We start from the raw sequence: 13147 nt of genomic DNA, 5'->3' as shown, positions 1-13147 counted from the left end.
ATATATATATATATACATCAGGAACTCTCAGGGATTATGGAGATTCTTAGAATAATATTGATTCTAAAATAAGTAAATTTGTCGAATGATTATTTAATTTCACAGTTTTTAGTTATTTCTTTGCACAATAAGCTCAATACACATGTTTTCTCCCCATTTTTCTCATCCCAGTGAAACATCATAAGTATTGGGTGCATGAAATCAGGGTGAAAATCAGTTTAACCCTCTAAACCCCAGGTGCTTTCTGGGCTTTTTTTTGTTTTTTTGCTCCTGTCACATTTTTTCTCGCTGTGGGCTCTTCTTTTTTTTTTTTTTCTACTGCAATGTAAAGTCATGCACATCTAAGTACACCCAGTTCCAACTTCACCCAGTACACATTTGTGCAGATGTACTGAAAGAAAGCTTCCTGTCTGCTCTGCGTAAACACAGCCTGCAGTTCAGTCAGAAAGTCTATTGGTCACATCTGAGTCTCTAGTGGCTTTTCAGTGCCACTGAGGCGTACAGATCTTTTTTTTTCTTTATTTTTTATTTTTTTAATCGAATCTAGCGCAAGTAAATGACTTATTTTTGAACATTTCAAAACAAAAAATGTAGAGTAATGTGATTTTAAAGAAATATGAGGATTTGAGGCTTATATTTGGTTCATTTTCCCAAAGCAGCCCTACAAGGTGTGTCAGAAAAGTTTCAGATATATATTTCAAATCCAAACTACAAGTTTTCCCCTTCCAAGTAATCTCCCTGAAGTCACTTTCCCAGCCTTCTCTGCCACGCCGCCATGCATTCCTGGAAGGATTCTTCCGGGATCCTCCACAGCTCCGTCGTCACAGCCATCTCGACATCGTCCACATCTTTAAAACGGGTCCCCTTGATGACCCCCTTGAGCTTGGGGAAGAGGAACAAATCCTACAAAGCCAGGTGGGGTGAGTAGGGAGGTTGCTCCAGCACGGCGATGTTCTTCTCAGCCAGGAACTGTCGGATGCTCAGGGCATTGTGAGCAGGCATGTTGTCATGGTGAAGCAGCCACGACTTGTCCTGCATCGACTCTGGCCTCTTCTTGTGCACTGAACCAAGCAAACGCTGCAGGATCTCTGTGTAGACGTGTTGGTTGATCGTCTGAAGGGAAAACTCGTAGTTTGGGTTTGAAATATGTCTTTTGTGACACCAGTCCTGGAACTTTTCTGACACACCTCGTAAGTAACGCACAACAAGTTCAAGGACTGTCAGAAAGTTAAATATCTGAAAACTCAGGAGAGTTTCTTACTCTGATAACTGTGTAATTTTGGCAATTCTATATAACAGCATGCCTTCAAAACCTGTTGGCGGATTTTCAAGAAAGTTATTTTTTTTTTAAGTTTGGGTGGAATCGTTGGAGGATTTCATATTTAGCTTTCAATATTACTTGGATGCACTTACATGTGTCTCATGTCCCTCCCTCAGGTTGTACGTGAGATCTTGCTGGATGTCCTGGACAAAGTGGTGAGAGTACTCCGGGTAGAGGTCCAGCACCTCGTAGAGCCCTTTCAGATTAACACACTGCAGATCACAGTAGGTCAGGGCTTTCACGTCTGCGTTGGTTTTTATCACCCGATCATCCAAGGACAGGTTTGCTCCGATCAGGTCACCTTTACCTGCTCAGAGAGACATGGACAAGATGAGTGAGAAAAAAGGGGTCGCAGAACACTGTTCACACACTGCTAAAAGAGGTGGAAGATGCAGACGGTGTAGCCTCTAATGCAGACGCTCCAACATGTTTCAGATGTTCCATTTATTGAAGGGCTTGTGAGGGAGCACTCAGCTTGGAGGGTGTGAGAGGTTTTGGAGCAGAATAATGCTGAAGCATTAACCCCAGAACACTCTCAGGCCTGAACACACGCCAAGAGAAGATTCGCTGCTGTTTTTTTTTTTTTCACTACCACTGGCCCCAATTATACATTGTTTGAAAGCACAAAGCCTCGTGATTTGAATGGTGTAAATGATTTTAGGATTGCAATATCACAGCTACAACAGCAGCAGCAGTTTCTTATTTTTTTTAGTAAGAGTGCATACACAGTAACATGACAGCTTATTTTTCCTGTCGTCTAGCAACACATACTTGTTGAATCACTATGTGCTGCACAGTATTTTCACAGTAAGAGATGGATGAAAAAAAAAAAGCTTTCAGTCTTTTGAGTAAATAAAGGAGCAATGCCTGATGAAGGTTTAGCACCAGAACGTTGCAAATGAATGTATTTTTGCAAGTTAAGACAGCGTGCAGAGGCAGCACGGTGATGCAGCCGTCTCCTCGCAACAAGAATACCATTCCATACCTTATCTGAGTAGGGAACAGGTGTATTAGTTATAATAATATATCAATTCATTCAATTCAATTAAAAAACTTTGTGTCCAGGGAGAAATTTAGGAATTAATATTAATTTGATTTAACATCAACACCCCTAAACTAAGATAATATCACTATATATCACACTAAAAAGCTAGCTTTAGTTTATTCTGAAGCTGCAGCCAAAAGTTCTTACAAAATTCCCTTTGTTTGGATCAAAGTTTAAAAAAGGGAATCTCACCTACTTGATCTTTAAAGATAATGGACAGTGGAAAATGAAAAACAAACAGAAAAACGACTCTTTTCTTACGCTAAGTTTAAAACAGATAAACAAAAAAAAACGAGGTTACACCAAACCATAAACTAAGCTGTTTCTCACTTTGTTGCATTTGATTTTTCGATTATCATTAGAAGAATGGGTCCATTTTTATGTGTTGTCTCTTTAGATATTTGGAATTTGCATTTGTGCCGCTAATGTGTCTATAAGCTACACTGAATTCCAGTCAGTAGGTTATCTATTGTTATTACACATATCTTACAATAATACTCTAAATCTATAATGGTCTATAAGTTTTGAATAGACCAACTAAATTTACATGTGAGGAGGATACGCAGCAGCTGAAGAGATTTTTCACAAACTGACAAGTAAAAGTTGTTCTTATAAATAATTATCATCCATCCATCCATCCATCCATCCATCCATCCATCCATCCATCCATCCATCCATCCATCCATCCACCCATCCATCCTCCATCCATCCATCCATCCACCCATCCATCCATCCATCCATCCATCCATCCATCCATCCATCATCCATCCATCATCCACCCACCCATCCATCCATCCATCCATCCATCCATCCATCCATCCATCCATTCATTTACCCAGCCACAACTAAGAGGACATTTACATTAAAATGTGGGGATAACTTCATTTAAATTACACAATTCCTATGTATTAGGGATACTAATTAGTCATTAATGTTTTTCTTTCTTCTACACAAAGCTTCTGCAAGATTTCAAAGAAGAATATATTTTGGTGTGGCCCTTTGGTGTTTGAAGCATTCACTTCATAGTCATTTATCCATTTAACGCTACAATTTTGGGCTAAATTTCTTATTTTCATCACACACTGTTTTTCTGTATGTTAATGAAAATTGCCATCAGGTAATACTGGGAGTCGTGCCTTCCCATCACACAACAGTAACATCACTATTGTGGCAGTTGTGCCATTAAGATGGCTTCTCTATAAAGCCTGATGAAGGTCGAGCACCAACACGTCAGGGAAAAAAATCTATTTTTTGCAAGTTAGACAATGTGCAGAAGTCTGTTGGAAACTTTTTCAGATCTCATGAATAAACATGTGAAGAGTTATTTAGTCTTCATAATTAAACAGTCATCTGCATCGACACACACTGACCATAACTGTTTTGGTGTCGTTATTATTTAAAAAGCACAATGACTCTCGGTGCTTTGACTGAATGTGACAGTTTGACTGAAGGGGCTGTTCCCCGACATACAGGAGGAAGCTGAGCCCCCCCGTTCGTCTTCGTGTCCCTTAAGCAGTGATAAATTATTCATTATGGTCATTGTGAACTGTGAACGCTGCTAAATTACACTGCAGCTGATGGAGTGGCAGTCATGACTGTTCTTATTCTCTCTCTCTCTGTCCTGCCCACTGCTTCTCAGCTCAGTCATTATTCCCCTTCTCTTTCCTTCACACTCTGTTTCTAGGTTTCTCACTGGTCCAAAACCCCTTTTCATTGTCTTCTATTTCCTCGACTCCCTTTCTGTGTTCACTGATTCTTTTCTCTCACTCTTTTTTGTCTGTTTCCATTTTCCAACCTCAGTCCTCGTTGTTTAGTGTTTTTGATCCTCTCCTACTTCTTTCTCTTCCTTCTTACCTCCATTCATGTTCATTCATTCCTTTCCCCCATTTCACTTATTACTCCTTTCTTTCTCAAATTTACTTTTCCCTTCTTTTTTTCTCATCATTTCCTCCTACATATATCACTTCCTTCCTTCTCTTCGACCTTCCTGTTTTCTCCCTTTCTCCCCTATGTTTCCTTTTTGTCTTTCTTTTTCAGTTCTCTTTCCTCCTGACACTTTTTCTTCCTTCATTTCCTTCCATCATATTTTCCTTCTTTCTTATCGTGTTCCTTCCTTTTGGGTTTACTTATTTCTACGTATCATCTCTGTTTGTTTGTTTCTTTAACTCTCCTTATTAGGCTTCAGCTCATCTGTATTTTCTAGTTTTCACTCTCCTCAAATCTCCTCCTTCCCTTTTATTTCATTTTCTCATCCCCTCCCCTCGTCCACTTCACAACCTTTCCTCTCCTTTCTTTTTCACAACTTGATTTTTCTACATCTCATTTCAATCTCATCGTTTCTCTCCCTTCTTCCTTTCAGCTCTCTTTCTCTCCATCCAGTCACTGAAACTTTGGTTTCTTTGTGTTTTTCAAACATCCCGCTTCAACTTTCTCCTTTCCCCTCAACCTCTCGCTCTCTCCATAGTGTCTCTTCATTCTCACCCACACTCTCTCTCTGTTTTTTGGGGTACTGAGCTGCAGCCTTGTTGTGAGACATGAAAAAGGGTGGATATGGAAAGACACGCAGAAAGAGAAGAAGAAGAAGAATGGGAGAGAAAGAAGCTTTTTCTCCTTCAGTCAGACACTCAATGTCAGCCTGACCTTCTGCACAGTCAGCAGGCGAACACAGAGACAATGCTCTCCGCCTGTCAAGCCTCCACACACACACATGCACCCACATGCACACACACACACAGAGACACACATTCTGTGCGGCAGTAAACAATTCCACCTACTCGATACACACAAACGCCCAAACACATGCAAACTTTTGCTTTCAACAGCAGCACTTGCATGCAGGTGCTGAGAAAAACAGCAGGTATAGACGCACACAAACACAAACACCGCGCACGCAAAGACTGACACAGAGATTGTTGAGTACCACTCCAACAGAGACAAAGTGATGGATAGAGTTTCAGATTTAGATCTTTAATTCACTTTCTGTGACTCACTCTCTCTCACACTCAGACTTCTGGCGTGCACACACTTGTGCCAGATTGGTCAATAACTCTGTGTCACGAAGGTCAGATAGCAGAAGCCATCGGGGTCGCTCACGACAAGAGGTTGTGCTACACAGCAGATGCGCGTGGTCGGAATCGCAGCTCAAAAGATTTCGCATCTTGTTTGACGTTTATTCTGCGAGCTGTGATGTTTTTGGTGCTTTTCACTACAGCCCAAAAATGTTTACACAATTTGTGAGCATCGGGGGAAATCTCCAGGACGCAAAAGCAGGTACACATTGGTGCAGATGTACTAAAAAGGAAGCTGTGATGCAGACTAGAGGATGTAACCATCTGTCCACCTGAACGACACCAAATCAGATCCAAAACAACATTTGCAAGTGGCTGCTTTACGAAAATGTAAATTAGAAGGATGCTTTCTGCTGATGTGATTTTCTCATTTACAGAAATATTTTTTTGAATAGTGAAGAAGCTGAATTGTGTAGCATATAATGTGTAGGAGCAGATTTCGTAACCTTTTCTCCATCTATTCATCCGGTAGCTGTACCTGCTTTAACCTGTCAAGGATTGTGGCGGTTTGGAGCCTATCTCAGCTGACTTTGGGTGAAAAGTAACAACCAAGCCTGCCCACGCTCACACCTACAGCCAGTTTATAATCACCAGTTAACCCACCATGCATGCCTTTTCACTATTATTCCATGCTGTTGGATTATTTCTTGGCATTTCTGCCTTTATTGACAGTGGTGGGGGGATATTCTGTGCAACAAAGGCCCAAATGCTGCTTGTTTCAGGTCCTGATCTAAGCTAATGGGGGGCTGTTTGAACAAATTAAAGAGTATTGCTGGTATTTTAATCAAACTCTTGGCAAAAAAAGAGGGCAAACCTACTCTAAATGTCAAATAACTCCTATAATAACAGAGATTCATTCGATGTTTTTAAATCACAAACTATTAGATTGAGATAGGGAATAAACACTGGTCAGCCACAACATTAAAACCAGGTGATTTGTATAACACTGATATTATATGGATGTTACTTTGACACCTACCACCACCTAAACATTGGTACAGATCAACCATAGCCCCCATCAGCAACACTACTCCCAGATGGCATTGGCCTCCTCCAGCAGGATGCTCTGGAAAGGCTCCAGAAGCACGACAAAGGACATCAGGTGTGAACTCGGCCTCCAAACTGCCCAGATCCTAATCTGATGGAGCATTCGTGCGATGCACTGGAACAAGCTGGATTCATGGAGGCCCCTCCTGCAACCCACAAGATCTGCTGCCAGACACCACAGGACATCCCAAGAGGTCCCCTCGTCCACGCTTCTACTTGTCAGAGATGTTTTGGTGGGACTAGATGGATCTACACAACATTAGGCAGGTGGTTGTAATGTTGGAGCCAATGGGTGTAGGTCAAATGCTTTAATTAATTAATTAAAGTCTACTAGTTCATAAGAAAATTAAAAAAAAAAGGTGACCTTGCCCTTCATTTTGATGTTTACTTCACCGATAACGCACTTTTGATGAACCTTTAGAAATGCTCACTGTCAGATTGTCTGCTTTCATTCCAAGCAGTGTTTGATTACTGAATGTCCTGCGGTTTTGTGTTTTAATATTTGCATTTTCTATGCCCCAAGAAGAGTAGCACTCCTAATTTCACTGCATGCAGAGCGCACAATGACAATAAAGGCTTTCTGATTCTGATTCGGAGTCTGATTCAGTTCCCTGTCACTGGTTACAATGGCTTGTCTGTTTTTCTTTTATGTCTCTTTTTAAGCTATTTCATCTACTTTTTCTTTCATTAGAACTTCACATAATGACTTCTGCTGCATGAATAGAGCAGCCTGCTCGATAAAAATGATGATCATTATAGTTTTATGAATAAAGACACAAATATCTTTTCTTAGTTTGAGCTGAATTGCTGCTTTCGCAAATGTTTTGGAATCTCATCCCTTCATTAATGAGGAGCCAGTTTCTATTTTAGCATGCTGCTTGTTTTTGGAATTGCTGATTTAGGGTTATCCAAGTACTGAAACAGACCTTTTAAGTATGATGTTGTTCTGTTTCTGTTGTCGAATAAACACAAGTCAATGCTGGAAGCTGATACTGTAATTAGCTGCTGCTACAGCAAATCAAACATTAATTTAAAACTGCAAGTGAGAATGCAAAATAAATTTGGCCCCGGGTGCCATATAAAGACTGATTTTAACAAACAACAAGGAACTGGGCTGGATGGCACTGAACTGGTCTAGACTAGATGCAACTAAAAGGATCCAGCTCCAGTGAATTGAACTGATTGAATGGGCTTGGACTCAACTGGACAGCACAGATTGAACTTGACAGAGACTGAATTACAATGCTGTGGAGTAGACTTGACCATGCTCAGCTGGACATCACCGGCTTGGGAATGGTCTAACCTGTATGGAATTGGACAATCATGGGTTGAATGGATTACTGGTAGATAATATAATCCAATCTGCAGATGCTGAACGCTTCTGTCTGTTTCAACATCTGCCTGCCAGCTCTGCTCAGCGAACTCGTGAAAAATAATTTTCAAGGTAACATCAAGAATAGCTGTATAAATGAGGAACACAGCTCCCCCCATTTGTATGCACAACTAGATAAGTCCTTCTTCAACTCTTACTGCTTGAAACATATTGTTGAAAAATGACATCTAACTAGAGCTGATTTTATAGGAGCTTAATAACAATAGCCTCTGGGATGAGCTATAGCCCTTAGGACGCTGTAATGCCCCTTTCTTTTCATTTCATTTCTAAACAATGAGCTCATTTACAGGACTCGGCTTTAGCATAATGAGCCACACAGAGCTTTATTATAAAGCCTGCTGCCGGGAGTTTCTTTGTAAAGGTAATAACAACGGACACGGAGAGAATCTTGCTTCGTCTTTTCCACCGAAATTCATCCCTTTATCGTACCCAGGATGGCCAGCACCATGCCGTCTTTCAGCACCTCCATAGAGCCCGAGCAGACAAAGAAGATGGCCTGGAGAGCGTCGCCCTGTCGGAGGAGGTACTCCCCGGGAGCGCAGAACGAGGTCTTGATGTGCAGCGACAGGGAGCGAAGGCAGCCGCGACTGGCAGAGGCGAACAGTGACAGCTCCAGGATCTCCTTGTTAAGGTGCATGGTGATGTCGGATCGCAGCTCATCCGGGAAGTCCTTCAGCAGCTGCGGAGATGATGGAAGAGGAGAGGCAGAGGATGAAACCGACTAAAAAAAAAAAAAAAATAGAGAAAGCAGGCAAGAGACTGGAGGGGAACACGACAGCTGTGAAAACACTCTAATTCAATTTCCAGCCTTGGTTGTGTCTTATTTGATTCAAATTAAGATTGCTAATAAGTTAATGACACCCTTAGAGAAAACATATAAGGTAAAACAAAGAAATTCAAACTGAAATTAGTATAATTGCTTCTACGCAATTGTAGAAATCAACATGTGGCTGCTGCAGACATTAACATACGATCCCTGTCACGGTTAGAAAAAGACATCAAAATATTGCATGTCTGTCCATCTCTTTGTCAGGAGGAAAATCTGGGGCTCACCGTCACATAGAGTTGATCAATGAGTCATCAGATGCAGGCTGACTTTAATCAACATGCCCATCTATAATTCATCTGTCTGGGATTCATCATCATCACTCCATCTAAGCCCTGGTCGGAGCTCTGACAGCTGTCTCGCAGGCATTCACAGCCCGGAGGGACGAGTTACTATTAGACTCCTGACTGGCTGCCTCTGTTTCCCCCTGAGCTTGTCAAGAAAAGGTGTTGTTCACTCTCTGCTTGTGTTTTCTCTAAATGCCAAACTTAGTCACTCGTCTCTATTTTTTTTCCACTTTCTGGGGTTCATTAATGTGCGTTGTCCACCGTCTGCTGCTGTTTGCTTTAATTCTGTCCAATATAAGACGACTGAAAGGAAACAAAATCTGGTTGCGAAAAACCACAGAGCAGCCCGAGGGATTTCATTTGACATAGTAATACCAAGATGAGCTGAGGGTAACTCATTTCTCACAGCTCACAACATTGTCTACCAAATGGCCAAGAAGATTATTACATGTCTAGCTCAAGGAAACAAAACATCTTGTCATTCAAATACCAGCATGTGTGAGAGAAAAGTGACATGTTTCTGTCTTCGTCAGTTAGCGCCAAGAGCCAGAACATGCTCCTACATTGCGGGGGGACTGTGTAGTATCGATCCCCCGTGTAATGAGCTTAAATGTGGTTGATATGTGAGTAGTGAGGAGTATGTGATCTTTCAAATGAATTATTGATCCCTCTTTGCTGTGCTGCTGCGTTTCTAAAACGCACGTGATGTGCGAATGGAGGGAAAGATTTAACGCCAATTTAAGTGAGCACTGTACGAGACGGCTGGTTCTGAAACAAAAACATTTCTGGTTTTTAATCAGATTGTCCTCGCTCTGTACCTCGTTACAGTCGATGCCGTTGTTGACCGACCAGGTCGTTTGGAAGTACTCCAACATTCGCTGCTTGAGGCTCTGCGGCAGATGATGGACGCGTATGAAGTCCTTGAGGTCTTTGGTTCTGGTGTGGTACTGGGACCAGCGTGAGTACATCCTCTGGATAATGGCTGTCACGTTACCAAAGACCAAAGCATGCATCAGCGCTGCGGGTGAGACGAGCGAGAGAAGGGATGAGAGTGACACTGGTCATAGATAATGGAGCATAAACATGAATGAAATATAGTGAAAGGCTCACAATGGATTGTCAAGACAGGAAACCAAAATGGAATATTTCTTCCTAGCCTCTGGGGCTACAGAGACACAATTAGTAAGAGTAGAAGAGGAGGGTTTTCATGAACAGTTAAGAGTGCAGTTCAACATTAGTAGGAGGACTGGGAGATGTGTACTCAAACCATTTCAGTGGTGCACTAACAGAAACCTCAAGAAGTCGTCATGCTCTGCCATATTTTTGTGTCACAGATATCTTCAAACATAAGCAATACAGAATAAGGCCCAGTGCCTCAGTGCCTGTATGTTGTGATCCAATGAACAAACTATGTAGATCTTATATTTACATTCATGTCTTGCACCTCTGCTCCTCCCAGAGGAATATCAGTGTCAGGACTGACAGGAGCTTATTTGATCGGTATGACAGATACCTGGCCTTTCTACGCCCACAGATAATGTATTCTCCTAATCTCATCCAGTTTTCAACTGTGTTCCAGCTGCGCCACACATGAAAGCATGAGTGTTGTGCCAGCGATCGCTGTTTCTGACATGTACCACTGATGAGAGAAAATTGTGCGTTTAGCCACAGAAAGCTTTAAAAGTACAGTTTGCTGTAAGGTAAAGGTTCATTCAGAAATCAAAGGAAAATTATAGGAGGCAAAGTTATTCGCATTTTGAACTGTGCAGTGGAAGAAAAGACGATTTGCCGTTCAGAATTCAATTCCAGCTGCACATTTGACTTGCGGTCTGCTATAAATATGAACAGGTGCTTTGTGTTAGTTTTCTTTTTTTTTTTTCTTTATACAAGGGATGGCGTCGCTGTGTTTTTGCAAGCACATGTATGCATTGTGTGTCTGTGACTGCTACTACCCCCAGGCAGTCGGAGACATTTAGCATTTAGCCGAACCAGAATGGGGAGTGTCCACAGGGAAAACCCTCCACAGTGACCTCTCTTCATCCCCCCCAAAAAAAGGAAGCTAGTGTATCAATCCAGTTTAAACCAGATCAGACCATCCTGCAAATATTGTATTTATGAGGCAAGTGATAGGTCCAGGAAGGAAAGTCGGATTTTGTTGATATTCCTAAGTTGTGGATGTGAATATGATTCTACATGCTGCAGTTTCAATCTTTTCTGAAAATGTAGTTTGTATTTTGTCCTCTCTGCAGGAATCTCTGAGTCTGGAGCTCTGATCTGCAGTTGCTGGCCTCACCGACCTCCAGGGTGTTTATTGTTCTCCCATGCATTGTCTGTTTTCTCTCTACTATCCCTCCCTTTTGCCTCACCCCAAATTGGAGGTTTTTCTTTCCTGGTAAAGTGGAATTTTTTCCCCCCCACTGTTGCCAAGTGGCTGTTCAAAGGCATTCAACAGCAAACTCTGGATTTTGAGTTTTTTTCCGTACAAATCTTACTGTGTGAAGTGCCTTGAGAGAACATATGTTACAAATTGGTGCGCTATATTGTAAATGTGTCTGCCTTCGGTAATGTGACGTTACATATACGTCATTTGCGTACCTCCGATAAGCATGACACAAACAGAGAAGATCTTCTCAGCGTCAGTGTTGGCCGACACATTGCCGAAGCCCACGCTGGTCAGACTGCTGAGGGTGAAGTAGAGTGAAGCGATGTAGACGCTCCGGATAGAGGGACCATTGCCAGTCCCATTAACTCCTCCTATGGCAAAGTAGGGCGACTCCAGACGCTTCCCCAACTCATGGAGCCATCCTGTTGTGAACACAATAAGCAGAGAAAAAGATGCTTTGGTAGACAACTGGTAGTAAATAATTTTCATTAAAGTAAAAGAACAAAATGCACCCGATTACAAAATTTCCACAAGTTTGGCACACTCATTTTCACTGGTCATCTTAAAGCTCTGTGTCACACAGCATGTAGATACAGACAAACCAAACAGCATTTGTGGTTAGATGTCCTCCATGCTATCCAGAACAATGGATTTCACAGTGGAGGCAGATCAGATGCTTGGGAACCAGAACTGATCCCTGGTCAGTACGGTGTGGAGACATGCAGCTGATCCCAGGAGAGGCTCCTGCAGACACTGATGAATGGTAATTGGATGGGAGCACCTCATAGCTGCCCGACTTCAACACTCACTTCGGCATCAGAAACGCATAATTAGGATACAACACATTAATCCTGCCTCATGCACTGACCTGTTATTTTATGACACTGAAATGCAGTAATTGGAGACGAGAAATCTGCATTGCTCTCATGACCCAGTCAATGCTGACCTGGAACCAGTTATGAAGACGCAAGAGCGAGGTAATTGCAGGCAGTGCAGCTCGTCGATACTGACCGGAGATCAGCCCAGGGGGCCTCATTATATGAGTGACCTGGAGGCTGAGGGGGGGAAGCCTGGAGGCTCCGTCATTAATTATGAAAAGAATCAAACCATTTACAAGGATTTTACAATGCACACACAGCTGATGTAGCTGTTGCTTTCCCATTCGATAAATATTTAACAACAGACTGACGAATCAATAAAATCAATGAGGAAATCATAAATTTAATTTAGCTGCTAAAACACACAATCTGTGCATGAAAGCCACATCCACGTGGTGTCTTTATGTCGCTCCATCAGGATTATACTATTGCTGCAACGCTTTATTGCCAAACAGCCAATCTATACTTGTGCTTCATCCTAGATGGTTTTGATGCATAACAAACATGTGAACATCTTACTGAACAAAAGTGCAGCTTTCATGCATCAATATCTTACCAGAAACACTGTTTGCTTGAAAATAATGAGAAAGTGCTCTGTCGCCAGCATGTTTCAAAAATGTATGTGACAGATACATCAGATAATTGAGTATAAAAACAAAAACAGACATTTTTGTGGTGCCTCCATCAAAAAATAATTTAAATCTACTATAAGGCCAGATGACCAAAATCTAGCATTTCAGCTTCACAGCCTTTATTCTGAGCCACAACCACCAAGCATTTCTTTTACGGATTTTTGCTAATAAAAAGTCTGGTGTTTCCTTTTTATTGATCCAGTCCAGAGCTTGACAAACCTGGATAATGGCTCCCTCAGCTAGAAAAATACCCCACCCCCCACCCCC

At 41.8% G+C, this 13147-nt stretch overlaps 1 protein-coding gene across 1 annotated transcript in view; it reads right to left on the bottom strand.

The window, feature by feature from the left end:
• Window positions 1–13147, bottom strand: part of kcnh8 (potassium voltage-gated channel, subfamily H (eag-related), member 8) — a 44700-nt gene that overhangs the window by 13033 nt on the left and 18520 nt on the right. Inside the window, exons 6-9 of the mRNA XM_008296763.1 lie at window positions 11583–11792; window positions 9806–10005; window positions 8304–8553; window positions 1414–1628 (exon numbers count right to left, since the gene is read on the bottom strand). Coding sequence (XP_008294985.1) covers window positions 1414–1628; window positions 8304–8553; window positions 9806–10005; window positions 11583–11792 — 875 coding nt within the window. The remainder of the gene's footprint in view (window positions 1–1413; window positions 1629–8303; window positions 8554–9805; window positions 10006–11582; window positions 11793–13147) is intronic.

This window comes from Stegastes partitus, unplaced genomic scaffold (genome assembly GCF_000690725.1).
Source record: "Stegastes partitus isolate 25-593 unplaced genomic scaffold, Stegastes_partitus-1.0.2 Scaffold1150, whole genome shotgun sequence".
Lineage (NCBI taxonomy): Eukaryota > Metazoa > Chordata > Actinopteri > Pomacentridae > Stegastes > Stegastes partitus.
The sequence above is the reverse complement of the archived record's forward strand: the minus strand, read 5'-3'. Positions and strand labels throughout refer to the sequence as shown.